Raw genomic sequence first — 22,697 nt, 5'->3', positions numbered from 1 at the left:
CAGAATCTGACAAAAACAGGCCCGTACGTAAAGATCTAATTTTTGGTCATACTTACCTAATCCAACAATTCTGAAAAATTAAGTAAACGTCGACAATTTGTATAGCACTACTGTGTAAAAATTTCAGCAATTGATCATGTTCCAGTACAGAATGAAAATTCAAATACTAGACGCAAAAGTTTCTGTTTCTGCACAGAACCAAATAAACAAGCATCCAAATCACCTGAGGCTGAATGTTACGTCAGGCCACAAATAGCCCAAGTTACCGTCGGTCATTAACACACCGAAAGATGCACCGGGCTGGAATTGGCCCAACTCTGGAACGGGCCGTTAAGAGGCCAAAAACACACAAGGCCGTAGTTTGGCCCGTATATATGGCGAACTGTTAATGGACCGGAACTGCCGATGGGCCATGCGCAAGGAGGCCGTTAGTGGGCCGGCTCACTAACTTTTCTCTAAATTTTGTGGGCCTCTGATTGGGCTGGCCTTTTTAAGTAAATGGACCATTGTTGGGCCCTGCCATGTGTCTCCTTTTCAGTGGCATGTATCGTACGTTGGATGTGCGACATCTGTCGCAACGTAAAGCAGACACGTGGTTTAGTAGGCAAATGAGAAATTGATACGCGGAAAATCGCCATTGGCCGGGGTTGTTAACGGGTATCAGATCCAAAACCGACACCTGATAGCTTGATAGCGACCCGTTACGATGGCTGCCCCATGTCGGTTACCCTTGATGAAATCACTTTCATGATGTGCCATTTATAATCATGGAAGTGTACACTTCCGCGATGAAAAATGGATTATTTTTATGGAACACTTCCGCGACAACGCATGTATGACTATATTGATTCTGTCATAAAGTCATCACGGATGTACATGCATGACAGGAAACATGACCTACTATAACAAACACATATTATAAACAAAGTGTTTTTTTGTAGTGGAGGGACACAAGATTTAGCATGAAAACCCCCTCCAACACGAGTCAAGAAAGTGTTTTTTGTAGTGGAGGGACACAAGATTTATCGTGAAAACCCCCTCCAACACGAAGGAGAAAAAATCACGGGTGCCAGCAAATGAAACTTGACTATATCGAGAGATGTTACAAATCCCAAGGATTTACATCTGATCAATGTATCCTATGCGGCGGCTTACAAAGAATATATGTAGTAGAGGCAACCTAGGTCGATACTGATCCATACCTCACACGCACGGGGGAGGGGGGTGTCACAACCCCCAAGAGTCCCTGGCAAAGGGCGGGCCAATATGGGTTAACTTCAGACTCCGCTCCGCTACGGCCCAAGCCTCTCCGTGACGGGCCTCCGCTTGGCTCCGTTAGAAGTTATAGCCTTTATACTATATATATGAATTTAGATCACAACTTAAGAAAAAAGACGAAGCCATCATAAGAGAATCGTTATTTGCTTGCGATCTACATAAGTGAAGAGAGGAAGATGTAGCCTAGCCCACATATCTCTCTTCCTAACAGATGTCGAATAAGGCGGCTTCTTCAAGTCCTCGAACTCTCGGCCATCTGATCTGCTTCTTGCAACAATTTCACCCGTCTGAGTTTCAATGCTCACATGAAAACCTAGTAAAGGAGAAATGTCGGTGCTTTGTGTTGCCTACGGTCAAGCAGAGCTAGCCCTGAAACTACAGACCATTCCCCCAAGGCCAACTTTTGATTGTTTTAGGTACTTGCTTTGTCCTGGTTTATTGGATTTCATTAAAAAAAATCAAAAATTGACCATATTTTAACTAGTAAAATGTCATTCGCAAAAATAATAAAATATAAACTGGATACCAAGTCAAAAAATGTACCCTAGAAAACCTCTTTTGTCAAATACAAATCCAGTAGTATACTTTATGTAGAAGATATAAGATAGTATTTTATTGATCGATACTAAATATATAGTAGAGATGACCTAGGTCGATACTAAATACTCCCTGTGTAAAGAAATATAAGATTTTTATTGATCTAAAATTTTATATTTCTTTACGTAGTGTATAAGAGAAAAAGGAAAATACTACGTGAGGTTAAACGAGCCACGCTCATGCAGACCACAAACCATGCACGTCCTATATTTCTTTGTGGTGTCTAGGAATTGTTGTGTTATAGAGGAGTACTCAAATTCTTACCCTCTTGATCAAAGAACACTGGAGTACTATACTTTTAACAATTCCCATAGAATGTCACTGGCCGTGTATGTGCAGACAGACATAACAATTACAAAGTCATCAACAGAACGAATTGAACAGAACCTAGCTAGCTCTCCTTTTTGGCGTAACTTAGCTTAGCTATTTTTAGCTCCACGAAGAAACAAATTGAATCATGAGTCCTAATTGCACGCACGTGTACGTGTAGCCACTCTACAACTCATCTCCTTCCTCCCGTGGTCTCCCTGGCCACTGCCCTGGCCCACAGCTTGAGCTTCTCCTTGACGTCGTCGTCGTAGCTCCGCGGCTTCCCGCCACGACGGAGGCGCGCTTCCTCCTCCCGCCGCGACGCCATGATCATGCCCACCGGCACGACCTCCTCCAGGAACGCCTCGAAGGCGCGCAGGTGCTCCGGCGGCGTGGCGGCGTCGTCGTCCTCGACGTGGTCGGGCTCGGAGCAGCACGCCGCCGCCGGCATGCAGCGGCGTGCGCCGGCCATGGCCAGCGCCTCGACGGACGGCCCGCCCTTGCTCGCCGCCGCCCCAAGCGTACGGCCGTGCTGCTTGTTCTCTTCCTCGGTGGCGCACATCGTCGTAGTCTTAGTAGTAGCAACCGCCGCTGCACTCCGTTGCTCTGGTCGGTCGTCTATCGGAACTGTATATAGGTTCGGATAATAAAGGTGCATGCTAAGAATGCAAGCTCCGTATTTATACGCAGCTTGCTAGGCATTGCTCGATCATGCACGGCCGGTGGTCAAATCATCCGTTGGTCTGGAGTGTTGGAATTGTATGAGGGGATCGGGGTACGGAGATGGCACACTCTTCTGCGCACCGTATCCGGGCATCACGGGTGCGAGCTTGGAACGGATTCGTGGAGCTAGGTACGTATAACAGAGCCGATCCGGGTCACGCGTACGTACAACCGAATGCAAGAAGATGGAGCTAGGTAGCTTGCGCGCACGTACGCACGCACGCACGCGTGCGGCGTGGCTGTTTCCGTATCCGGACGTGGTTCATGTGAGCTCGCCCCATCGACCAAGACCGGCCTTGCTCGCGCGCTCTGACCAACATATGCGTCAATTTGTCTGTCCGGTAGTCGTCTTTGGTGCATGGTCACGCTTGATTTCATGCGTGCGTGCATGCGTGCGTACGTGTATGTATACGTCTCCATATGTTTTGTCGGGCAGGTGTCAGATCGGACGTATACTAGTACTGGTCTCGGAGCTTGCACGGGCGAGCCTTGACTTGACTTGCACTTGCACGTGTGAGAACCGATGGAAGGGTCTTTTGGATATCAAGGCGTACGTGTAGTTCATCCATGAGACGCGACAGTTTGGATACGGTACTCGAGTAGATCCTCCTGTGGCTAAGAGCAGCTGCACGTATAGGGGTACTACTAGCAGCTAGCAGCGTTTTCTTTCTTCGAGGAGAAGAAAGAAAGGCGATCTCGCCTCGTGCCGCCAGGGCCGCCTTCCTTCGCCGCCGTCCTCCGGCGGCTCCCCTCTGCTGACGACCTCGGTCTCGATGGTGAGGGGAGCCGCCGGATCTGCGCGTGTGGATTGATTTAGGTATTAGTTTTTTAGGATTTTGGGTTGTTCATCGTCATGGCTTCGGCTATGGTGATGGCGGCGCCGACTAATAAATCTTCAGATCCTTTCCCAACAAAGCGATCTGCTTTTGGGGTGGATTTGGAAACCAGACTGTTCAAGCGAGGATGGTGCGGCAGCGGCGGCATCCTCGTGGTGGACCTGTGTCCTTGGGCTCCGTTGTTGCGATGACGTTTGCTCCAGCGCCGGCGTGGAGCTTGGGAGGTAGTTCAGGAGCGGATGCAGATTGTGGTCTGCATCGACGACATCTGAAAGATGGTGGATCTGGGTTCGTGGTTCGTGGCAGGCAGGTATGGTTTCCTCCTCCAACGTCTTAGTTGGGGAGTGCCAGATCTGGAGTTCGATGACGTGTCCGGGGTGTTGCCCCGGTCTGATTCGTTCAACGGCAATGGTTTCGCCTTTATTGGCGAGCCACCTTGGAGGTCCGCAAAGCTGCATATCAGCGATGGAGCCGCGTCGAGCTCGGGTGTGGAGGTGACCCGTCATTTTCTCTTTTGGTGGCTGCTATGGTGGTGCCAGAGACAGGTGACGGTCGTTGGTGTCAAGCTCAGAGGATTCTTCAGTCTTGTTTATAATTTTACTTCTTGGCTGGTGTTCCTGTGTGCAAAGGCTAGCGTTCTGCTGTCTTTTCAGTTTTGTCAGGTCGGTACGTACGTGACTTGTACTATGACCCTTACGACATAAATGACACGTATTACCATGAAAAAAAAATAGGGGTACTACTACGATCGTGTGAACGCAGGCTGGATCCTGTAGCTGGCTAGGAGTACTAGTTGTCGCAACTTGCATGCATCCTCTTCGGCTAGCAGTAACTGACTGTAGCAGCTGCACGTACATGCTGCGTGTGAACACAAGATGGGGTTTTGACTTTGACTCACCGGTGCAAAAAGGTAACCACAAATATCTATTGACCGATCTGACAGATGGATGTTTTACCCGGATCTGGTGCAGATGGTATACGTGTCTTATGCCAAGCATTACAGTTGACATCCTCCTATATCCTGCATATCGAATGCTGAAAATGCGCATACGGTATCGTTTGCGAGTATATTCCTACGAGGTATTAGTAGTAAAATTATCGAGCTAGCAAGCCGCATGAAAACACTCGCGCTTACTAGTTTCTACTCCCTCCGTCTCATTAATGTACAACATTTTTTTAAAACATCTTACATTATGAGATGAAGGAGTACCACACACGAATGATAAATTCTGTCATGAAACTGGGCGACTACGACGGCCAGCGCTTGGCCTTGCGAATAACCAACTCTTCTCGGAATGTTCCATCGGATCTCCGTTCGATTTGGTCACGAGCTGCATCTCCCTAAGCAGCCACAATTCTACATGCTTTTTCACACATATATATATATATACATACATACATACATACATATATATATATATATATATATATATACATACATGCCATTAGTCCTGATTATGTATTAACAAAAAAAGTGGAATTTCCATGTGGGAAACTCAGGTGCATAGAGCAACGAAGAGAAAATTAAGTGCTCGTGGTATGCCAAGTACGCAACATTCAGCGCTACAAAACCTTCTCTGTCAAAGCAACTTCAATCAGGACCAACTATCATCCTACTTCTACGTATATGGTCCAACAAGTTACAGTGAGGTTCCAATTTCACAAAGGGCGATGTATCATAACACATGTTACAGGTTTCCTTTCTGCATGAACATGGTGGGCCAGTCGGCAAATGGTTAGAGAAAAACGACAACTCATAACTGGGCAAACGCTCCGTGGATGATCGCATGAACTTCAATTAACATCCTACAATCATCAGTAACCAGCTCTTTTCCTCGTCAACATGATAGTTGAGATCCAGGGGGCCTCTACAGCTCTACTGCATACTGAAGCTACACCGCATCAACAAAACACTGGGGAGTAGAAACCACCTATCTTGGGGGCAAACTGTTACACCTCGTCTACTCCTTGACCCCCTCTCCCTCTACTTCTTTGTGCATGCCGGTTTGTTCGCCGTGCATTTCTGTGTATGTGCCTGATTGTTCATCGTACGAGTACCTGCAAATACCATATAGCACATCAGCACAGATACTGCCAGCATTCAGAGACCTGCAGCAAGGACTCAGTCATATGGTATATCAACTACGAAAATACTGCAGTTATATGATATGGATGCCGACAAGCAACTTTGTTCTATAAATGGAAAATTGCAGAGCCAGCATATCCATCACTCAGTTACACGAGATTATGGTAACAGCACGGTTTGGATCTGGTACTCGTTTCCACAAACCAGTGTGTCCTGTTCAAACTGACAAAGCTAGTTTTCCCTTACGTTCTGGATATTTCTTGTGTCAAAAGCTTTGTTGGACGCATTCTGCAGTTCTATGGTCAACTGGACATGCATCAAACTAGAAACAAAAAACAACTCGAGCTGAAATGCTCAGGGATACTGGGATGCTTGAGGTAATTAGGTATGGATGCTTCACTAGCAGTGGTCAGTGATTACTTGCCTACAATCAAGCTACTTTTCATATGGGATACACCCTTATTATATATGGGGTACATCTTTTATTACAATGGTTATAAGTGGACACATGTTACATGTAAAAAAAATAACAGGCTAGCAATTGAGAGCAACTGGCAGTAAACCTGGAATCACGCTTATCCACTTTATCATGATGATGCAATTAGATTAACATTACAACGCAACCCAATGAAAAATCACTGTGAAATAAAACAATAAGCAATTCCTCTATAACCGAAAATGACTGCAATGAACCTCGGATCATTCCCGGATAACCAGAACTACACTAAGAAATAACAAACTCGCTACAAAGATTCAAGGATCCAATCCTAACTACCATGATCTACTCCCCTATTTGGATAACGCCAACGTGAACATGATAACTTCATCCACATCATAATTATTCCACGGTATACGATTCCTCTAAGCAGGTCATACTGTAATTACCACAAGCATACTAACCAAAAGGGAACCATACTAGAAAGCAAGTTGATGCACCCACAAAAAAGTGGTCAGACACACAGAAAGAAACATTAATTGATTGTGAATGAAAGAAAAACACAAAAAGAAATACCAGGTTCCTGTAGATGCAGCGCAATAACACCCAGATGCAGCATCATAGTAATAGCCTGTGCTGCTGCTGTAATAGTAACTGCATGAAAACCAATAAGGGAGTATAATCAACGCAAGTGATGAGATCAACAGTACAACAGTCAGCTGCTAACTACATATCTCTTGCTGTAACGAAAAACTAAATTATATAATTAGAGTGTAACTGCAGCAAATTACTATAAAGTAAGATCTATAACCTACCCTGACGATGGATCGTAGACATAATCTGAGTCTGCACTTCCATTACCAACCTCTGCAAGAATAACCAAAAGAGTTGCTAACAAGTACAGACATGATTCTTGACAAAAAATAAAAGGAGAGAGCATGAAATTCACTGAGATAAAAGCTTACTTTCAGCACCTGAGGTTCCAGAAGCATCTTGTGGTACTGGCTCGGGATTGGAACCTGAATCTAAAGTTTTTGCATCAGAATCAGGATTGACATCAGTGTCGTCATTTTCACCAAACATGTCAAAGTTATTATCATCATCATTTGCTATAGCAGTTGTCGCAGAGGTATTGGCAGCTGAAGGACCACTGTCCATCTCCAGTAAGGACGTGGTAGTCGGGCCACTCTCTGTGGCGTCTGCAAATATATCTTCTTCAACTTCTGGTATGCCAAGTCGGGCACGTGCTAGACGTTCATAACCCTCTGCAAAACGCAAAATGATGGAAACATGTAATCAGGTGCGATCCCCATTGAGACAATATTAAGGAATAATTTACAATAAGCATAAAAAAGCACAATGCTCTACAGCTACAAGACTATTCATAAAAGTAGCAAATATCCGCATGGATTTAGACCAACAGGCTCTATCTGCTTCTTATCATTTTCTACCATCACCTTTTGTAAGCTGGGTAGATTCTTAGTTCATCTACCGGTGGGTCATCTTTTGAATGGGGAAAATATATTGTGTGTTTGTTTAATGAGCCATCATGTTAGCTTGACTAAGTTATGTCAACACTCATTTTGTATGGACAATGGTGCTAGCTCCAGAATAGGTGATAGCAGTAGCACAAACCATCTAAAGTACTTCTATTCATTCAAGCGGGTGAATGGATTCAAATGGGTGGTAAGTATTCGGGGCTGTTTGGATGACTACCAATAGTTGCCTTACCAAAATATTGGTCACGCACGACCCTTTTGGCCTCCACTTGGATCACGACCAATTTTGGCTCGCCCCAGCGCGCCCGCATCAATTTTTTCCAAATCGCGGGCGAAACGGCGGCGCGGAAATCAGCCGCCAAAAAATTGGCCGCATCAAGTCGCGCGCGAACTGAACGCCGAGTATAGAAGGTAGGCAGCGAAATTTCCTCGTCGGTTCCTTCACTTTCCTCTTCTCATCCCAGGCAAACACACAGGAGCGAGCGGAGGGCAAGATCTGCAGCTATCGCCAAGGCCGCCGGATTCCTGCGACAGTACGAGCTTCTCCGGCCGCCGCCGGCGTTGCTCCGTCTCTCGTTCTCATCTCTCAATCCAACCACGGTCAGCAGCTCAAATCCCCTTCAATCCCACCCCGATCCCCTTTTCTCTTGGCATGATTTGCTTCAATCTGACCATTTTAATTGGTGATATGCTGCACGTACGTATATACTTGCTAGATCTAAGTACTTGCCTACCAAATCCATGCCCTTTGCCCCTGCTCCCAGTCTTAGATCTCCATATGCAGCATCTGTGAAGTCTTGAAAAGGCAGCCAAGGCACTAGAAATTAGGACATGAGAAGGATATTTGACACAGAGCTAGTTATGAGTCCATACGACCTCTGTTTTTAGAACATTGTTGTCCATAAATTTCTTAGAAGCCGGCTGGACATATATGATTAATTGTTGATTGGGACTTATTATCTCTGTCTCTTATTTCTGATTCACAAATAGTCAAGCACATATCTGTATTTTTTGTTAATGATTTAGGTGGATCTTTTTATAAGTTACTCATCAGTATTATTAGTTATAAGCAGCTCTGATTTTGTACAATGTAAATATGATTTAGATCATTCATATTAATGTACTTATTATATTGATTCAGATGGACTTGGATCAGCAAAGATATTATTATCTCACCATGTTGTGGCAGAGAACTCTGTATGTCATTGTTCTTCTCTTGGCTCTTTGGTATAGAAACAGAGATGATAGAAAATTTAGAAGTGGAGGAAGAAAGTATGGTCCACTAGTTGAGAGAGACATCTACAGGACTAAATGTCCTGGTTAGGCTAATTGACATATCCGATGCAATATGTATCAAGCAACTGCGGATGTCTCGAGCTGTGTTTTACAAGCTATGCATTAGGCTCAGGCAGAAAAAGTTGTTAAGTGATACACTACATGTTTCAGTAGAGGAACAAGTAGCAATGTTCCTATACAAGATCGGTCAGCATCACACAAATTCATCCATTGGATTTTGGTTCTGGCGATCTAGTGAAACAGTGAGCAGATATTTCAATATTGTTCTTCGTGCGATGGGGGAGTTAGCTCGTGATCTCATTTACGTTAGATCAACGGACACACACACAAAAATCACTAGCAGCCCGGACAGATTCTACCCGTATTTTGAGGTAACCCTTAGACCGTAGATTTATTACTGATTATACAAGATCGACCTAACCCAAGCTTGACATGAACTCCCCTTTCTCATATTCATAGGGATGCATAGGGGCACTAGATGGCACTCATGTTAAGGCTTGTGTTCCTGCCCACATGGTCGACGAGTTTAGGGGTCGCAAGTCATACCCCTCCCAAAATGTGCTAGCAGTTGTTGACTTCGACCTTCGATTCACATATGTTCTAGCTGGTTGGGAGGGCTCTGCCCATGATTCTCTTGTGCTAAAAGATGCCCTCACACGTCCAGGGGGATTAAAAATACCCGAAGGTACATATACAACGTAACATACATGTTTGTCACTGTGTTGTGCCAACTTGACTTTAACTCACTGTTAATACAACATGACTGTAGGGAAATATTTCTTGGCTGATGCTGGGTATGCTGCGAGGCCGGGGATATTACCTCCTTATCGTGGTGTGCGCTACCACCTAAATGAATTTGCTGGAGACCGTGACCCAATTGCCCCAAAAGAATTGTTCAACCACCGCCATTCATCACTTAGGACCACAGTTGAACGGGCATTTGGGACTCTTAAGAGTCGCTTCAAGATTCTTACTCAAAGGCCCTTCATACCTATAAAATCTCAGATTAAAGTGGTAGTTGCTTGTTGTGCTTTGCACAATTGGATATTAGAAAATGGTCCAGATGATTATGTTGTGGATGAGGCGACATGGTATGCCAACCTCCCTAGGAGTAGTGGGCGGGTTCGTGATCAAGAGGCTGACATACGTGAGTGGGCTGCCAAGCGAGATTTAATCGCTCAGCAAATGTGGACAGATAGAGAGAGTGCACGTGACAATGAGGCTGATGCTATCCCAGCTTAGTATCTTTGATGTATTTCCATGTGATGGAACATTTGAAGGATGTACTATACCTTTGATGTATTTCCATGTGAGGGAACATTTGAAGGATGTACTGTACCTTTGATGTATTTCCATGTGAGGGAACATTTGAAGGATGTACTGTACCTTCGATGTATTTCCATGCGAGGGCAAATTGAACGATGTAGTGTTCTATTTTAATGACTTTGTGTAAATTATCGTATCCTCGTAATATTGTTTGACTTATTTCAATTTAATCTGGTCTCTCTGTCCTATTAAATAAGTTTAGTTCTGTCCTGCTATAAGTTAGATCTGTGATGCTTCATGTTCGTATGCTGACATTTTTTTGAGGGTTTTTGCTTCCAACTCACTTTCTTAATAACTACTCCCTCCGTCCCAAAATATAAGAACGTTTTTAACACTAGCATAGTGTCAAAAACGTTCTTATATATTCTGGGACAGAGGGAGTAGTTGTTTGCAATGGTGACCTATCTGTAGGTCATGGGGAAGCATAAGCTCACTCTGAAGACCGAGGAGGACTCCAATCCTGGTGATAAGTACATAACCTGGACTGACGAGGCGACAAGGTTTATGCTTGAATGGTATATCGACCTTCGTAAGGACAAACCTGCAACTTTCAAGTTCAAGAAACAACACCACTTGCAATGTGCTGATGCTCTAAATGGCAAGTTTTCGCTTGGTGTCACTCAAACCCAAGTGGATCGACACTATCGTCAATGCAAGGAGAAGTGGGGCTGGGTGCGTCGTGCCATGGCCAATAGTGGCAATGGCCTTGACAGAACCACTTTCACATTCACACTTTCTGAGTCAGAAAAGCAAAGACTCAATGTAAGTTCTTATTATTTTTTTCTCTTATTTATATCATGGTCTGATCTAAAAATGAGTGGATAGCTGCTATTGTCTATATATATGTATGCTTCATATTCACTGTCTCTTGTTGTGTTTTTTTATACCTGCAACTTCTCTCATGTTTTGTGTTCATTACATCATTATTTTACTCTTTTTACCTTACCTTGTGTGCAGAAAACTGCAGTCAATTATCATACCAGACCCATTAGGTTCTTTCATCAATTGGAAGAGTTATTCTTGGATCAATCTCATGCTGATGGCTCACTCGCAGTTGACCAAACCACTGTCAATGTGGATGATGCTAGTGATGACAGCGAGGATGTGAGGGAACTTGAGGGAAATCTAATTCCAGTAGACAGTGATGAAGCTGACTCTGACACTATTGACCGTCACAGTCCTAAAGTCGACTTGGATGGCAATCCATTAAACAAGAAGCGCAAGTGTGTGTCATCATCACCTTCCAAGAAGCCAACCAAGGGCAAAGCAAACAAGAAGGGCAAGGTATCTAATGATGATATGGTAACCAGTATCAAGAAGCTAGCTGAATCCCTTGCATCCAATGCAACCTGCAGATCCTTATGCAAATCTTTGGAAGCAGATCAATGCCCTTACCATCCCAGCTAAGGATAAACTTGAGATTGTTGCCTATCTATCCAAGCCAGACCAAGATATCTTCCGTAGCTATCTTAACTATGCCGATGAAACAATTCTTCGAGAGTGGGTCATTAGCTACTTTGAGCCTCAGTTTCATGAAGGTGGCAATGATGGATCTGCGGCTGCTCACTGAATTGCCACATGATTAGATAGAGTTTGTGGCAACCTTTTGTTTATATCGCTAGGAACGCTTTAACACCTAGTGGGAGCATGGATAACATCGTCATGCATATTTTGTCTATATACAGCGAACTTGGGTGCATCATGTACTGTTTGTATGGAGTGCATTTGGTGCATGGCTGGCTGTTATGTCCTAGATGGTATGGTAAAGTATGTGAACCTTATTTTGTCTATCATGTATCAAACAATATATGAGCTACTTAATGTATGAGTTTAGTTATGTCATTCTGAAGTTCTGGAAATGCATAGTTTGTGTGCGTATGTGTTTTGGTTAATTCAATTTTTTTTTGTAGCATGTGATATGTGAATACTTGTTTACACACAAGTGTTCTTTTATTGGCTGGCATGCATTTTTCAAATTTTGAAACCAAACCAAACACATGCCAGTGAAAGGTGCCAAATATTTGGCTTCAAACCAAATGACATCCAATGGTTTTGCCAAAAAATTGGCAAGTACTAATGGCTACAATCCAAACAGCCATGACTTGCCAATTTTTTGGTCATGCCCTGGAATTGGTCATGCCAATTATTTGGTAGGGCAAGATTGGGCCCAATCCAAACAGCCCCTTCATTTCATGTATTAATTGCAGTAACACAGATGGATCTGTTTCTGTTGGAAATAGACATAACCTAAAATGTAGCATATCTATGTGACTTGCAAGCTTTTACTGAAACAATGTCACAAAACTGGCACCTGATTGGTGATGGCTGATATTAAGCATATTCGTTAAGCACACACATTTCATATAGCGTTCATTTTAACTGTCGCCTATTGAGTTTTGACTAGTAACACTAATGCAATATTGTTTTCACGTTGGGAATGGGAACATGTGGTAGTATCAAAACTGAGACATGGTGATAAGAAAAAGAAGATATGGATAAGTTAGTAATAAGGGAGGTACTAACCAGCCTCACGTACAAATGTCTCCCGATCATCTGAATATACATCTACACCAGGACAATAAAAAACGATATAAGAATGCAGATCATGAGAAGGTTATTGCCATACCGAAATGATTAATGAATGGTTTAAAAACTAACAAACTAAAAAAGTTAAACAGAAAAGGAACACATACTGTACTCCCCATTCTCCATTAGATTCATGGCAGCTTCTGTCAGCTCATCAAATATGTGCTTGGTCCCCTCAGTCATTCTTCCCCGATTGTCAGTAGATGTACTCTTCAATCGTTTCAAAGCCTGAATTATCTGGCAGAACACCATTCAAGAAAAGATTTAACATGCATTCAACCCATGAGTGCATTATTAACAGAAAAAGGTCTCACATGGTTTCCTTTGTTTCATGATAGGTTTTGACTCATACAATGTTTTGCTACAAGTCTATAAAGATAAAACAACAATGTGACATAGCAGACATGGTTGTAAGCTGTATCCAGGTAAAAAAAAGTGTACCACATACTCTAAGGTTATAACTGTATCAGACTTTTTACTGAACATTTGGCATACAATCTGTAATAAAAGCATATGCTCCAAGAAATGCCGTGAAGCAAAAAATGCAATAGTTTCTGGATTCGTTTGTTACAAATCAAGTTTATAACCTCAGCATTGAGAGAAGATAATGCAGCACACGAGCATATCAAGAGCATGCTTCCCTCAGTCTCCAATAGACATGATAAGTACAAACAGCATTGTGCGTTACAGACATGCAGTGCAATTCGATTGATTATCCATACAGCAAGGATGTAAGGGCAAAAAGTAACACACTGCCAGGTTTATGTCACCAAGCACCTTGAGACTACGGTTAAACTAATTCACTAAATCATTTCTCTAGTGATGTTGCCGGTAAGCCAAGAATACAACAAGGGAACCTTGTGCCCCTCTTGTAACTATCACAATGTTAAAGTTAAAGCTATACAGAAGCTGCAATTGAACATACCGTTTCTGCTGGTTCAAGCATGTTTGCTATTCTCCTTTTTATCTTTCCAATATCATCAGAAGAAAGGTCCTGGAACTCCTCTTCTTTGTCTTTTTTCTTTTGAACCTTTCCAGCAAATTTGGTGTCTACTTCAACATTATCCAACCAGGCATCCTGTACAAAACAGGTGATTGCGTCACCAAATTATAGATTGTAACTCCATGCGCAACATCCAAGACGATAAACATAAAATAGACCATACCTTCATATCGTTGCCTCTTGCAAACTCCACAAAATTCCCATTTTCATCAAAGTATCCTTCTTCCCTCTCTTGCTCCAAGTTAAAAGGTTCTATCTCAATACCATCATCGATAAAGTTGGCGTCGTCCTGTTGAACATCAAAGTCTGTGTTATCTGACAATGATAGCAAAGTGGTTAGCTTCAAACTTATGCCTAATAATCATACTACCAATGATAAGCAGGGCAAAGTGCAGGTATAAATATATTATCATGCTTAGAAGTCAAAATATGAAAAAGGCTAAGTAAAAGCCATGATCACAGGATTTTATACAACAGCCAAGCAATATGAAAGAGCAGCTATGTAATATTTCAGTCGTAAGTTGAAAAGCATAGTAAAATAATCAAGTTCATTTTTTACCAAAACAATGTAAAAAAAACTGCATCCTTCCCTGCATAGAACGTGCTAAGATGTGAGCAATATGCATCGTAAGAAACACTAAGGGCACGTACAACGCGACGCTAAGGACGGACGCTAGGGATCCTAATCTCGGATGTTTCACTCATTGGGAGAATTTTTCCTGGCGCCTGCTAGCTAGCGCTGCCAAGTCTGGCAGCAGGCGCTCTAGTTGACATGGGCTGATTTTAAGTGAGAGACTTAGCGCCCCATAACATCTCAGCGTTGGAAAGTCAGGCTCTTACGCAAACGCTAGGAAGCGTTTTTTAATTTTTAATCCTTAAACATCTATACAAGCGCCTATGCAATGGATATGCCCTAATCCTTTAACATAGGCCCATGGCTTCAACATGAACCAAACAAATGCCCAACTAATAATTTATGTAATCTAACCATAGATACTAAACCAATTGGTAGAGGCCTGGTCTATGCCACTAGTTTTTCTGTTTGGTGTTTGATCACCGGATGTTTTGCTAGACCAGTGGCCATACATAAACGCAAACACCTCCTCTATTTTTATCTTTAGTGCCCTCAGGACTGCAATTTTCCATCAGAACCTTCACAAAAAATACAGGATCATTTGAAGTTACTGGGTAATTTCACCAAGTTGGCATGTTACCAAATAATATCCATAATGGACATGGTTTAATAGTTTAATTGGTCGCAGCCATGTGAGAAAAATGCATTTAAAAGTAGCACGACAACACAGTATAGCATCAACTAGCTCCAATTCTGCCTAGACATCATCTGGTCGCAGCCATATGGCAGCTTGTAAATTCCGACGAAACTTCATAGAAACTAGAAACTACAAGACTACAATCACTTGCATAAGAATCCTATCTATCCGATCCACATAAGAAATCAAGCCCTCTGAAGAAACTCAAGGGCAGGAATAGCACTGCATACCTTGTAGCGCATTTCGAAGCCCTTGACGTTGGCGGTGCCCTGCGCGTCGTCCCCTTCCCTGCGGTGGCGCCGTCGCGCTCGCTTCACCGCCGCGAGCTCGGGGTTCATCAGCTCGTCGATGTCCTCCGCGGCGGCGCCCCCCTCCCCGCTGCTGCCAGCGGCAGCAGGGTCGCGGTACTTGGCCTTCTTCCCCTTGGGGAACCGCACCTTGCGGTCCCTTGACAGGAGAAAAGATGGAAAACATCAGCCGAACCGGAGCGCGAAACCCTAACGCGGGGTACCGGGGAGAACGGGAGAAAACGGATAGGGGTCAGGCCGGAGGGAGGGGGTTGGGTTGACTTACCCGAGGGCGGAGCGGTCATCGTCTTCGTCCCCGGCGGCGGTCGCGGGCAGGGGGCGCTTGGTGCCGCGCTGCGGCGCCGTGGGATCCATAGGTCGGCGGCGAGCAGAAGCGGCGACGGTGACGGCAGAGCGAAGGAAGAGACCAGAAGCACGCTTGTATATTTGGGCCCTTGCCAGCTTTCTCTCTCGTGGGTTGATTTCAAATTGACCGAAGGAAAGGGCTGGGCTGGGCGGAAGTTGATTTCAGATAGGCAAAGGATTGCTAACCAAGGTTGTAGGCCGGCCTTGTCACACACCTTCCAGACGTCACGCAAAGCCCCCCGTTGCTGATTCTCAAAAGGCAAAAAAAAAAGGCCCGTTGCTGGCCCGACACATGGTACTTACAGAGAGCTGGACCTTTTTTTAAGGGCTAGAGCGCTGGAGCTATATCTCGCTTAGAGCATCTCCAACAGATGCGGCAAAACGCGCGCCCGCGCAGTAAAAGCAGTTTTTCACGCGCGCCGGTTGGTTCCGTGCGCTCCATCGGTGGCGGGAAATTACCGCGCGTGGGAAGCGTTTGCGCGCACGGGAGAAAGCGGCACGCGGCGCGGTAGATTTGGCGTGCCGCTTCACACGCGCCTATAAAGTCCCGCGCTTCGCCACGCGCATAGAACAGACAGCCACGCGCCCTTCTCCTCGCAACCTCGCCGCTTCGCCGCTTTCTGTGCCACCACCGCGCCACCATGCCGCCGCGCCGTCGGGGTGCTTCGGGCTTTCGCGGCGTCCGCGAGCGCCCCAACGGCTGGTACTCCACTGAGATACAGTCCGGCGACGTCCGGCTCGGCCTCGGGACGTTCCGGAGTACGCGCGAGGCGGCCCGCGCGTACGATGCGGCGGCGTGGCGCTTGGAGAGGCCCCGGTCGCAGATGAATTTCCGGGACGTCTTCACGCGCGAGGAGGCGCAGCGCCTCGCCCCTCCGCCGTGTCTCATCACGGACATGGACCGTGCCGACCACTCTCGGTGGCAGCGCCGTCTCCTTGTCGCTGAAGAGAACGAGCAAGCCATGGCGGAGTGGCGCCGTCGCCACCCAGAGAACGTCGACGCCGAGCGTGCCTACTGGGCGGAGAGGACGGCAAGGCGCCGCTTGGAGCTGGTGGACCGGTGTCAGCGGAAGGCAGTGGCGAACAAGCAGTGTGACATCGTCTTCGCAGGTGGGAGGTCATTCTTCACCTCGGACGATGAACGTTGGGACGACATATGGCTCTCAACCTCGGACGACACCGACGAGAAGTGATGATGGTGATGATAGTGACTTGGAGTAATTTTCTATCTATGTATGTTGTAGTAGTTTCTATCTATCTATCTATGCCGTAGTAGTTGCACCGATGTAAAATATCTTTGTATCGTTTTTTATCTATGTAATTTTAATTTAAAAAATATTGTAGAATGAGCGCGCACTGCATTTTACCGCGCCTGCTGGAGCTGCACGCGCGCGGCTGTTGGAGCAAACGCTGCGCGCTGCGCCAAACCAGGCGATGGGCGCGCGCCAAATCCGTTTTTACCGCGCGGCGCGTTGGGCGCCTGTTGGAGATGCTCTTATAGCAAGACGATAGCTCCCCTCGCCTGCAGTGTCCGCACATACTCTCTCCGTCGGATAAAACTTATCTCAAACGTGTTTCTTAAATGGATGTATCTAGCATTAACTTGATGCTAGATACATCCATTTGAGAGAAAAAAAAAATTGAACAGAGTGGTATGAATTACTCCCTCTGTTCTAAAATATAAAAACGATTTTATTATGGAACGGAGGGAGTAGCTTATTGCTTTCGGTCATTCCTTTCGGTAGTTGCGTTTCGTAGCTGTAGGTTGGTGGTTTTTTGTTGTATATAATGGTTCAGGTTGTCTGGTTTTTAGATGTTATTTTTTCTTTTTTTGTGTTTTTATGAGTTTTTTGGTTTTCATTGTGTCTCATCTGTTTCTTGTTTTTCTTTGGGGTTTTCTTTTGTTTCTTTCTTGTTTTTTTTCCTTTCTATGTTTTTCTTTAAGGTTTTCATTGATTTTATTTGGTACACTATATTTTTGCTATTTCTTTGGCTTTTAGGTTTTTTATTTTCTTATTTGTTTTTGTTGTTCTTTTTCTTCTTTGATTTTATTTGTTTCTTTCATGTTTTCTTTTGGTTTTTTCTTCTTTTTTCTTACACATATGTACTTTTTTATATATATCAGGTATACAACAACAACAACAAAAACAACAACAACAACAACAAATCTTCAATCTCAAATAAGTTGAGGCAAGCTATAGCTGAAACCCACAAGATTTCAAAACGAGAGAAGTTCATTTCTTAACCCTCAACTTGCTACTTGGTTTAATATTCAACCTCGAACTTTAAACCGGTTACTATACACCCTAAACTTTCAATCCCGTTCATAATTCAACCATGGGCGTGAGTAAAGTCGGTTTTCGCTGACGCATCTGGTTCTGACCGAGTTGACTTCGCCATCAACATAGCCATGTCACTCAGGGTCACACATGCGCCAAATTAACAGAGTGTCCAAGGGCTAAACTGCAAAATCACACTCCAACCAGCGTGTAAAGAAGTCGATTGGCGCTCCTCCAGGCCGTCCCGCCTCCATGTCGATGACGCAGAGCAGCCGACGGCCACCTCTGCCGCGGAAGTCCGGATCAAGAGCACTCGTACCTCAAACAGGCAGCACCCTAGCGCCTTTCTGGTCCCTCCTGGTGAAATACGACAAGATGGCGACACCCTCGATGCTCCCCCTGACCTGGGAGATCGAGAAGCCAGTCGTGTGCATGATACGATTGATGCTGGGGTCGTCGAGGATGGAGACGACGAGCTGATCCACCCCTTCCTCGGTAGTGCAGCGGGCATGGTGTCGTGCGGGCATTGTTCTCGTGCGGCCATGTGATGAATAGTGGGCCATCATTGTGCGAGCGCTGGCTTTGCTCTATCGTTTCCGGCGGTCTTTTATCGGGAGCGTGAACTGGCTGCAGGAGGTGCAACTCCCACTTCCTATTGCCGATTCATTCGTCTGCTGCTCGTTGTACTGCTCATCCCACGCAGTCGCTTGCTGGGAAGAAAGGCAACACGAGCACACATGACAGGATACACAGGAGCACGCACATACCAGAAGAGCAAGCATGGGGGTATGCATGGCAGCGGAGCAAGCACGGGGGTTCCTCTTGTTCACCAGTGCACGAGCATGCATGGTGGCCACTGTTGTTGTTGCTGCCGCCAGCGGGGGAGAGAGGGCATGGCAAAAAAAACATGTCAAAACAGAGAGGGGTCAAAAATCTGACGTGGTTGTGCCCGGTCAACAGTCAAGTAGTCAAAACCGCTCTAGGGAATCAAAACCGGGTGGAGGGTTGATTCTTGGCCCGGATGGCTAGTTCGGGGTGTAGAATGACTGGTTTTAAAGTTGAGGGTTGAACCTTAACCCGAGTGGTAAGTTCAGGGTTGTAAAGTGGACTTCTCTCTTTCAAAACAAATTCATGGTTTTGGCACATTGATAATTAGCTTTCACTCACCTCTCTCCATGGCTAGTCTTTGATGATATTTCAGTCATTTAGGTCTCCCTTTATGGACTCCTCATATGTCAAGTTTGGTCTACACCCAGCCTCTCTTGACATTATCAACATGTTTTACCCATCCGCCCTACACTGGAGCTTCTGGAGGCCTGTTGTATATGCCCAAACCATCTCATATGATGCTGGACAAGCTTCTCTCCAATCGATGCTACCCCAACTCACTCATGTATATCATTATTTTGGACCCGGTCCTTTCTTGTGTAGTAACGCATCCATCTCAACATGCACATCTTCAGTGTTGGACATGTCGCCTCGGTCAACACCCAGCAACATACAACATTGTGGGTCAAATCACCATCATTCTGCAAACATTGACTCCAAATATTGAAAGGTGTCCTTATGAGGTACCACTTGCTTTTCAAAGGTAACCTCCTCCTCCGCGTGCTTAGTAGTACTGAAACCGCACCTCATGTACCCAGTTGTATTTCTACTTAGTTTGAAACCTTTCGATTCTAAAGTTTGTCTACATAGCTCTAACTTTCTATTAACCCCCGGTCGAATATCATTGACTAGCACCACATCATCCCAAAAGAGCATACATCATGGGATATGTCCTTGTATATACCTTGTGATCTCATCCATCACTAAAGAAAAAAATATAAGAGCTCAGAGCTGACCCTTGGTGTAGTACTATTTTAATCAGGAAGTCATCAGTGTCGCCATCACTTGTTCGAACACTTGTCACAACATTATCATACACATCCTTCATGAGGGTAATGTACTTTCTTGGGACTTTGTGATTCTCCCAGTAACACCACTTGACATTCCGCAACATATTATCGTAGGCCTTCTTCAAGTTAATGAACATCATCGGCAGGTCCTTCTTTTGCTCCATGTATTTCTCCATATGTTGTCGTATAAAGAAAATGGTTTCCATGGTCGACCTCCCGGACATGAAATCAGTTTGATATTTGGTCACATTTGTCATTTTTAGCGGTGCCCAATGACTTTCAGTCATAGCTTCACTGTATGGCTCATCAGCTTAATTCTATGTTAGTACAAATTTGAACATCCATCTTCTTCTTAAAGTTTGGTACTAATATACTCTGCCTCCTTTCTTTTAGCATCTTGTTTCCTGAGAAATGATGTTCAAAATCTTAGTTAGCAAAACTATCACTATGTCTCAAAAACCTCTCCACACCTCAATGGGGATACAAGTAGGGCCCATCGCCTTGCCTCTTTTCATCATTTACAAAGCCTCTCTGGTCTTAGATTTCTGGATTCGTCGCACAAAACGCATGCTGGTATCATCAAAGGAATCCTTTGACCCAATGGTAGAGTTACCCATTCTCTTCATTGAGAATTTTTTAAAGTACACCCGCCATCTATGCTTAATCTCCTCATCCTTCACCAGGAACTGAACTGTTTCGTCATCCTTGATGCATTTGACCTAGTTGACATCCCTCATCTTCCTCTCTTGGATCTTGGGTATCTTATAAACGTCCCTTTTCACCTTTCTTCATGTATAAGTGCTAGTAGAGGTCCTCATATGCCCGACCATTTGCTTCACCCCACAACTCTCTTTGCGGCCTTTTTGTCACCTTGCATTTCTCTATGTTGTCTACACTTCTATCCTGGTGTAGGCGTCTGAAGCAGTCCTTCTTCTCCTTAATAGGCTTTTAGACATCATCGTTCTTCCACTAGGTATTTTTAGCTCTGCTTCTACTTCGCTTGGTCACTCCATCCTCCTCTAAAGCCACCTTACAGATGCAAGTCACCTATTCATCCACATATTGTTTGCATCCCCTCCTTCCTTCCAAGGGCCCTCTTTAATGTCCCTCTTCTTGAAAACCTAATTTGCCTCCACCTTGAGCTTTCACCATTTTGTTCTAGTGATTTTGGTGTGCTTTATCTCACTGGACATGAATCTGAAAGCGGAAATTAGCCACCACAAGCTTATGTTGAGAGACAACACTCTCTCCATGTATCACCTTACGATTTAGGCAAGCACGCTTCTCTTCTCTTCTCAAGAGGACGAACTCAGTCTGGCTAGAGTGTTGACCAATACTAAAAGTCACCAAATGTGATTCTCTATTTTTAAAGAGGGTGTTAGCTACGATCATGTCAAAGGCTAGAGCGAACCTTGAGACATCTACTCCTTGAATACATGATTAACATTTTTTTTAAATATATGTTTTAATGTCTACCATTCTTTTCATATACATTATACATTTTTGTATACAGTATAATGTTTGCTAAATGTTCAAAATTTTCTAAATACATCATTAACAAAAAAATTCAAATAAATGTTTTGATGTCTACATTTTATATACATACCCCCTCAGTCCCAAAATAAGTGTATCAACTTTGCACTAACTTTAGTACAAAGTTGTACTAAGGCTGAGACACTTATTCTGGGACGGAGAAAGTATTATACATTTTTGTATATGACAGGAACATTTTTATACATGTTTAACATTTTCCAAATACATGGTTAACATTTCTATAAATATATGTTTTGATGTCTACTTTTTCATATACATTCTACATTTTTCATACACAATAAAAAATTGTAAACATTTTCAAATACATGATTATTTCTTTCAAATAAATGTTTTGTTGTCCCAAAAAATAATACATATTTAATATTTTTCCTATACGTTGGTAACATTTCTTTATTATGCATTTAAAAAATTAAATACATGATTACCCTTTTTCAAATATATGTGTTGATGTCTACTGATTTTCATACACATTGTGATTTTTCGTATACACCTGAAACATTTTTATACACGTTAAGCATTTTTTAAATGCATGATTAACATTTTGAACCACATGTTTTTGAACAATTTTTTTAATATTTGTGAAACATTTTTAAATACACTTTCAATCATTTTTTTAGTGCTATCAACAATTTTTGAAACTATGCTAACAAATTTTACACCGCACTTACATTTCCTAAATTCTTAATTAACATTTTTCTCAAATATATATTTTGATGTCTCCTTTCTTTTTCATACACATTGTACATATTTCCGATACACTAGAAACACTTTTTTGCATGTTTAATTTTTTTAAATGCATGATTAATGTTTTTTCATATATATATTTTTGTGAACCTTTTTTGGATATGTGTTAAAATAATTCAAATTCATGGTTTTATTTTTTTAGAAGTAATTTTAAGTTTCAAAATATGAACAAAAGAAGGAGAAAAACTAACTAACCTACACACGCCCGAGCTTAGGCCTTGATCGCGAAATGTGGGTCACCTGGCCCATGTACAAGTGTTGCGGGGAGGGCGGCTTACAACTTGGTATAAGCGAGGTATAGACTCGCCCCTTCTAGAGGAGCG

General features: G+C 43.8%; 2 protein-coding genes across 3 annotated transcripts; one reads left to right on the top strand and one right to left on the bottom strand.

Annotated features, from left to right (window-relative positions):
- Window positions 1–5,205: 5,205 nt before the first annotated feature.
- Window positions 5,206–16,039, bottom strand: LOC123103617 (CD2 antigen cytoplasmic tail-binding protein 2). 2 transcript variants are annotated; one of them, XM_044525260.1, is made up of 10 exons: window positions 15,820–16,039; window positions 15,477–15,693; window positions 14,139–14,264; window positions 13,898–14,050; window positions 13,080–13,209; window positions 12,910–12,951; window positions 7,231–7,530; window positions 7,081–7,132; window positions 6,842–6,919; window positions 5,206–5,801 (listed from the first exon to the last, which is right to left on the bottom strand). In XM_044525260.1, exons 1-10 carry the CDS (start codon window positions 15,906–15,908, stop codon window positions 5,705–5,707), a joined length of 1,284 nt encoding a protein of 427 aa, XP_044381195.1. In that variant the 5' UTR covers window positions 15,909–16,039; the 3' UTR covers window positions 5,206–5,704. The 2 variants fall into 2 exon arrangements, with proteins under 2 accessions (XP_044381195.1, XP_044381196.1); XM_044525261.1 differs by having other exon boundaries at window positions 7,240–7,530.
- On the top strand, window positions 9,357–10,349 carry LOC123103618 (protein ALP1-like). Its single transcript, XM_044525262.1, has 2 exons — window positions 9,357–9,745; window positions 9,830–10,349. The coding sequence occupies exons 1-2, from the start codon at window positions 9,574–9,576 to the stop codon at window positions 10,300–10,302; spliced, it is 645 nt and encodes a 214-aa protein (XP_044381197.1). The 5' UTR covers window positions 9,357–9,573; the 3' UTR covers window positions 10,303–10,349.
- Window positions 16,040–22,697: the final 6,658 nt, after the last annotated feature.

The sequence above is a fragment of the Triticum aestivum genome, chromosome 5A (assembly GCF_018294505.1).
Source record: "Triticum aestivum cultivar Chinese Spring chromosome 5A, IWGSC CS RefSeq v2.1, whole genome shotgun sequence".
Taxonomy (NCBI): Eukaryota; Viridiplantae; Streptophyta; class Magnoliopsida; order Poales; family Poaceae; genus Triticum; species Triticum aestivum.
This window is presented reverse-complemented; position numbering and strand designations above follow the sequence as displayed.

Excerpts from the sequence above, each read along its gene's own strand:
- LOC123103618 (XM_044525262.1), top strand. The coding sequence starts at position 9,574 with ATGGTCGACGAGTTTAGGGGTCGCAAGTCATACCCCTCCCAAAATGTG. Across the intron at positions 9,746-9,829 it reads GGGATTAAAAATACCCGAAG|GGAAATATTTCTTGGCTGAT; the intron begins GTACATATACAA and ends ACATGACTGTAG.
- LOC123103617 (XM_044525260.1), bottom strand. The coding sequence starts at position 15,908 with ATGGATCCCACGGCGCCGCAGCGCGGCACCAAGCGCCCCCTGCCCGCG. Across the intron at positions 15,694-15,819 it reads GATGACCGCTCCGCCCTCGG|GGACCGCAAGGTGCGGTTCC; the intron begins GTAAGTCAACCC and ends TCTCCTGTCAAG. Across the intron at positions 6,920-7,080 it reads GTCTACGATCCATCGTCAGG|TTACTATTACAGCAGCAGCA; the intron begins GTAGGTTATAGA and ends GTTTTCATGCAG.